This window comes from Oncorhynchus kisutch, linkage group LG30 (genome assembly GCF_002021735.2).
Source record: "Oncorhynchus kisutch isolate 150728-3 linkage group LG30, Okis_V2, whole genome shotgun sequence".
In the NCBI taxonomy this organism is placed as follows: Eukaryota; Metazoa; Chordata; class Actinopteri; order Salmoniformes; family Salmonidae; genus Oncorhynchus; species Oncorhynchus kisutch.
The window spans coordinates 11,576,014-11,582,050 of record NC_034203.2 but is presented as its reverse complement, the minus strand read 5'-3'; the positions used below and the strand labels follow the sequence as shown (position 1 = coordinate 11,582,050).

The following is a 6,037-nucleotide window of genomic DNA, read 5'->3' as shown; positions in this document are numbered from 1 at the left end:
GTATACGTTACACACCTAGTCATTTTAAGATGAACACACTATGTTGCTCTGGATAAGAGCGTCTGCTTAACAACTAATGTAAAATGTGAGGAGACGACTATAGGCTATAAAAAAAAAACTTTCATTGAAAAAGCCATTGGATTACGTACGCAGTAAGGTCAAAAGGACTATACCTTGACACGTAGCTGCAGATTGATAGTTTGCCTTTTTCACCCTCATCGTATTCAATTCAAAGCTGTACAAACTATTCAGGACATACACTCCACTGCAGTTAGAGGGTTGATGGTATAAAGTACCCACTAAATCTCATACTGACATGTACGACATGATATGGGTTTAAGTGTCTGATTTAATGTGTATTGGATGAGTACTAGTGTGTATTATTACAACAACATATGGTAGTGACGATCCCGTCCATTTCGTTGGCTGATGATTGCGATAAGTAAAATAAATCTAGCACAAATATCAACTAGATCATTTATGGATGATTTAAGACATGGCAAATACCAGGTCACTGGGCACATTAAACTGTATTCAAATGAACTCTAGTCTGACCTCTTCGGTGATGAAGGTAAGCAGACACAGGATCAGATTTAAGTTAATGGGTGTTGAATCTTTGCTCTAATTCTATGTGCCAGGATCTCTAAATCTCATGAGTTTTGGTGTAAATTAGCGCAGGACTAACATTCCAACCTCAAGAATCCCAAGTATACAAAAACAATTAGCTTAAAATGACAACTATTGGTTGCTAGCCAGCGTTATTACTTTCCACGTCAAGACTTTTCTTCACATTAACCCTACTGCTAATAACAACTACCACCATCAAAGCAGACCCACAGACTCTCTCTCCCCCTCTCTAACACACACACACCCCCCTGATGGGCTTGTGGACCATGTTTGGCAAACTCCCTGATAAAAACCCTGAGCTGTAATTCTCTGTCTCATCACACAGTAATCCCACTCTTGTCAGCTGATCTCGTGCTTAATAACCAGCTTCTATAAGGCTGGCAGTCACCCCAGGCTGAGACAGACACTGATCAGAGGGTTGGCCAGGCAGGGGACGGAAGCAGTGCCGTGGAACAGAGTCGGACAGAAACGGTAGGCTACAAAGTTCGGCAATCTCACTTTGAGACATGGAAATTCAGCGACTACCATGTTGGCACCGAAGCTTCCCGATTATTAGTTTACATATGAGAAAATTGATTGACATTCTGGGTTAGATTGTTATTACCATGGAGCGTTTGGTGCCGAAATTAGGGAAGGGTTTGTTAGCCCAACTTTGACCAGGCATGAGAAATGATCCTCTATGGGGACTGAGCTACACCCTCCATCCATCTGATTGGTCTTTTGGTCAGTTGGGTTTGTCCTTCAGTCCTCTATTATCATAGGGAGCAACATTACTGGCTCCCGACTCCACAGGGATCACCCCAATGCGATGAGATCACCCTGCAGAGCCTGAGCCACCGGGACGTCAGGGAGCTGCCTCTTTAACCTCCACACACATTACTCCAGTGCCAAGGAGGTGTGGCGCTACGAGAGACCTGAGGGCTTGCATCAGGCACAGCGCAAGCCAGAAGTTTCAGTGTTTCATACGACTGTCTCTCTGTTGGAGCTAAATGGATAACGGATCTCTTTCCAGGATCCACTATTCATCCTTCATGTTAAACAGATGGACATGGCTTAGTGGGATGTGCGTACGTGTGCTGTGTGTACATATGCTGCACAGACACACACACACACGCACACGCACGCACACATAGTATGTGCACAGTCGCGCGCGCACACACATAGTCACAATTTCAGGGGGGTGCTCACATTTATATTTGAATTGTTATAGGGGGCCCTAATTTGTACCCTGCACACGGTTTGAAAATATTGATTGGTTTCATTAGATATGCTCCAGCTGTTAAATAGGTGAGCTGAATTCCACCAGGATAGAGGTAGGGAGAAGAATCCGATTTCAGATAATGAAAAACAAGCTTCTGGTGATGGAAATTCCACAACGATGCTTTTCCTATATCTATTATGATTAACAACCACTTTAATTCATGTTCTCTTTTTGTAGAATGGTGTACCACTCCCACTATCAGTTCTAACGGGTTTCTTGGCATAGTATTACAGTAGATTCCTCAACACGCTGTAAACAGAACAATTTACATGGGTGCTTCTGTAGAGGAGATTCTGGTGGCATACTGTGCTGGGCGAGTACTACTCTCCCTGAATGAGTACACAGCAATAATAGCCCAACAGTGGCCTTAGAGCAATTACATAAATGTACTGCTCAAATAAGGTAGTGCTGGTCTCTGCAGTACCACTAACATAACATGAGATAAACGGATAAACAGCATAAACACTAACTGCTTTACTTTGTAAATCAAGTTTGAAACCACATATTATCAATATAACATCAAGAAACAATGAATCTAGTGCGATATTCTCAGATGCAACATCAACATCACTCCAAAGCTTGTAAATGTAATTCCAGAGCCATTTGACCTACTTGCGTTGTGATCACAGATCCGTGCACTATCAGACTACTACTCCATAAGACACAAGAGAAGACTCTCTCTCGTCCTGTTGAAGTAGAGGTCCTGTAAGAGTCATAGGCATCCCAAGGTCATTACACCAATACGTTTACTGACAACTGTTGGGATGGATCTCTTTGGACTTTGTGGTCATTATGCCACCACCGACAACAGACAACAGGGGCTATTGAGTAGGTGTTCAGGAGAGGATATCACCACTGTAATGACAGCCACTTACCTTTCTCGATGGTGTGGATACATCTTATTAAGCAGGAGATGTGTTCTTTCTATGGAAGAAGGAAATTAACACACACTGATTAGTGTTACAAAATGTTTCGGGTGAAAACGTCATCTTGATGTATGCACATCAAGATAATGGTTTCAACAACAAACCATATTTTGACATTAACAGACAACTGGACTAAATAATAAAGACCGGGGGAAAAAAAGTGATCGGTTGGTCAATGTATCAATAGCCTTTCAATTTACAGATCAAGGTTTGTGTACACCAATATTAAAACGAATTGTCCCGACTATTGAAATATGGTCCTGACTGCAGCATAGCCTAAACTTTTCTCTCATAGCAAATTTAGCAGCGGTCCAATGCAATAAGTCAGTGAGAGTTGAATAGTTACTCGAAACACTCACCTCATGTCGTTGTAAAATATTAATGAGATGTATTGATCCAGATCTAATATGGGCTCCTTTATGTTTTAGAATAGTGGCGCTGAAATCCTTCCTCTCCTGTGTCCGGATACGGATGCTTCCCAATTTACCACCGGAATTTCACTGCAAAGGGCAAGACTTGACTGTGAATAGGCTACTGTGGACATTAGCTGCCAATGAAATGATATGCGCTCTGTCCCTTCACTTGGAAAGGCTTACCACGACGTTGGACATCGATGGCATCACTAAACTGGAGCAACGTGTATCAGTTGCCACAGTCCGGGCGGTCCATCATGTGCATATTTCTCCGATTTTCTTCTCTTTGGCTGTACTTCAGTAACCTTGTTGTAGCGCAGTGCCCGGCGAAGCTCTGGTTCTAGGCTATACTCCTCTTGAATGCTCAATGTGAGACGCAAGCATACAGTGTCATGCACTGGTAGGCTACAAAGTATCGCTACTTTTATATTGGTTACATTTCTTATCCCGTCAAGAACCTCGCGCGGTGCAGCGCTTCATGGTAACGATTTCCTACAGTTGTGTTTATAACCAGTCGATATACCACCACCTGCTGGTTACAGTTTGGTGGTGGGTCAAATTCCATTTCATTTTAATGACAAAACTTGTGCTGTAAACTACTTCATTGTTGACCATAGGCAAATAAATATGGCCTACTTAACACTAATTAAGGCCATACACTATTTCATTTTCATATTGCTCACATTAAAACAAATTCATTAACCCTTGTGTGGTGTTGGGGACTGTGGGACCCATTTTCAAAGTTGACTAAAATAAAAATGATACAATTCATTATTGTTTTCAACCTGAGACTCATGGGCCTTGGCACATTTTCTGTAAAATAACACATTTTTATTGAGTGCACACTGTGTACCCCCCTACACATTTATATTACATATGTGGTATTCGGGTCCACTTGACCGGAGGGTATTAAAAGTGTGGAAAAGTGTGTGTGTAGGTGAAAACAAGTAAAAACTAAACAAAAAGGTTTGCTGTGTGCCTTCACTTTGTCTTCCTCCTCCCTGGGCCTGCTGTTTCAACATAACACCAAGAACCTGTCTGTCTCCCGCTTTTCTCGCACTCTTTACCCTTGGTAGTGTGTGAAACTACATAATGTCTTGCGGGATCCTGCACAATGTTATTACAATACATTATTTCAATTTTTTATAAAAAAAAAATTTACAACATAAAAAATAATGTGGGAAATAATGTATTTTCCCACATTCGACCCCAGCCAGGTGCAAATTGGGGGAGGGACATAAATAAATAGCTTTGCATGTGTGGCTCCTTACCACAATCAATCAGTATGGCAAAAATAATCGCTGCTCAGAGGGCCTTAGAAATATTTTTTTGCAGAGAGAGAAGCTGGTGTGGAAGGAGCGTCCTTTCTCTTTGGAAGATGAAAAATCTTCCAAATATGAGGATCATGTCTCTGTCAATTCGGAGTCTGACAGTGAGTTGGAAGGAGAGGATGAGATTGACCCTCAGCCTGTCCAGGACCAGCCCGTTAGCAACCAGATCATCAGCAGCCTGAAGGAGGAGAAATACAGATGTAAACAAAATAGTGAAATTGAATGGTCTTCTTGCTGAAGGAATGAGCCACCCCGCATGGCTGCCAATGCAACCAGGACCGACGCCGATGGAGGTTACTTATGTACAGGACATAGTCTTCTTTTGAACTGTTCATCCCAGAAACCATCCAGAAAATCATTCTGGGCTGCACTAATATGGAGGGAAGGCGTGTTATTGGGGAGAGATGGACCAAACCCATTTACATGCATACTTTAGGGTTGTTATCCTTGTTGGTGTTTTCAGATCCAAAGCGGAATCCACAGAATCCATGTGGGATGCAGAAACTGGCAGATAACTTTTCCATGCAACGTCTCTGGAAAACTTCCACATTATTTCCAAGATTATCCGCTTCGATAACCGAGACACCAGACCAGCTAATACAACGTGCACATTTGTCATCTGGATGATGTTGAACCCAGATTGGGACGGAGGGAAGCTCCAGAGGAGACAGCTTTCTCGAGGAGTTGGGCAAGGCATTGGTAAGACCTACAATCCAAGGACCCCAGCTTCTGCAGCCATCCTGAGGAGGATTCATGAGAAGGATGCTGGTGCCCCATCCACCCGGCCCGCAGAACCAACAACTCCAATACCGGAAGTAAGTGTGTGATGTTTCATGTGTGTGTGTCTGACTCTCCTACTTTGGTCTGCTGTCACTACAGTTCAAGTCGGATGTTTACATACATCTTAGTCAAATACATTTAAACTCTATTTTTCACAATTCCTGACATTTAATCCAAGTAAAAAATTCCCTGTTTTAGGTCAGTTAGGATCACCACTTTATTTTAAGAATGTCAAATGTCAGAATAAAAGTAGAGAGAATGATTTATTTCAGCTTCTGTTTCTTTCATCACATTCCCAGTGGGTCAGAAGTTTACATACACTCAATTAGTATTTGGTAGCATTTCCTTTAAATTGTTTAACTTGGGTCAAACATTTTGGGTAGACTTCCACAAGCTTCCCACAATAAGTTGGGTGAATTTTGGCCCATTCAGAGCTGGTGTAACTGAGTCATGTTTGTAGGCCTCCTTACACGCTTTCTCAGTTCTGCCCACACATTTTCTATAGGATTGAGGGCAGGGCTTTGTGATGGCCACACCAATTCCTTGACTTTGCTGTCCTTAAGCCATTTTGCCACAACTTTGGAAGTATGTTCAGGGTCATTGTCCATTTGGAAGACCCATTTGCGACCAAGCTTTAACTTCCTGACTGATATATTGAGATGTTCCACGATTTTCCTGCCTCATGATGACATCTATTTT

At 42.3% G+C, this 6,037-nt stretch overlaps 1 protein-coding gene across 3 annotated transcripts in view; it reads right to left on the bottom strand.

Annotated features, from left to right (window-relative positions):
* Positions 1-3,727, bottom strand: part of LOC109874681 (homer protein homolog 3) — a 37,715-nt gene extending 33,988 nt beyond the window's left edge. For 2 of the 3 annotated variants that reach the window (XM_020466707.2, XM_031810322.1), the window contains exons 1-3: positions 3,411-3,727; positions 3,174-3,314; positions 2,764-2,812 (exon numbers count right to left, since the gene is read on the bottom strand). In XM_020466707.2, the coding sequence (XP_020322296.1) occupies positions 2,764-2,786 (23 nt within the window). In that variant the 5' untranslated portion in view covers positions 2,787-2,812; positions 3,174-3,314; positions 3,411-3,727. Of the gene's footprint in view, positions 1-2,763; positions 2,813-3,173 lie in introns of all 3 variants that reach the window. The other variant, XM_031810323.1, reaches the window with a different exon arrangement.
* Positions 3,728-6,037: the final 2,310 nt, after the last annotated feature.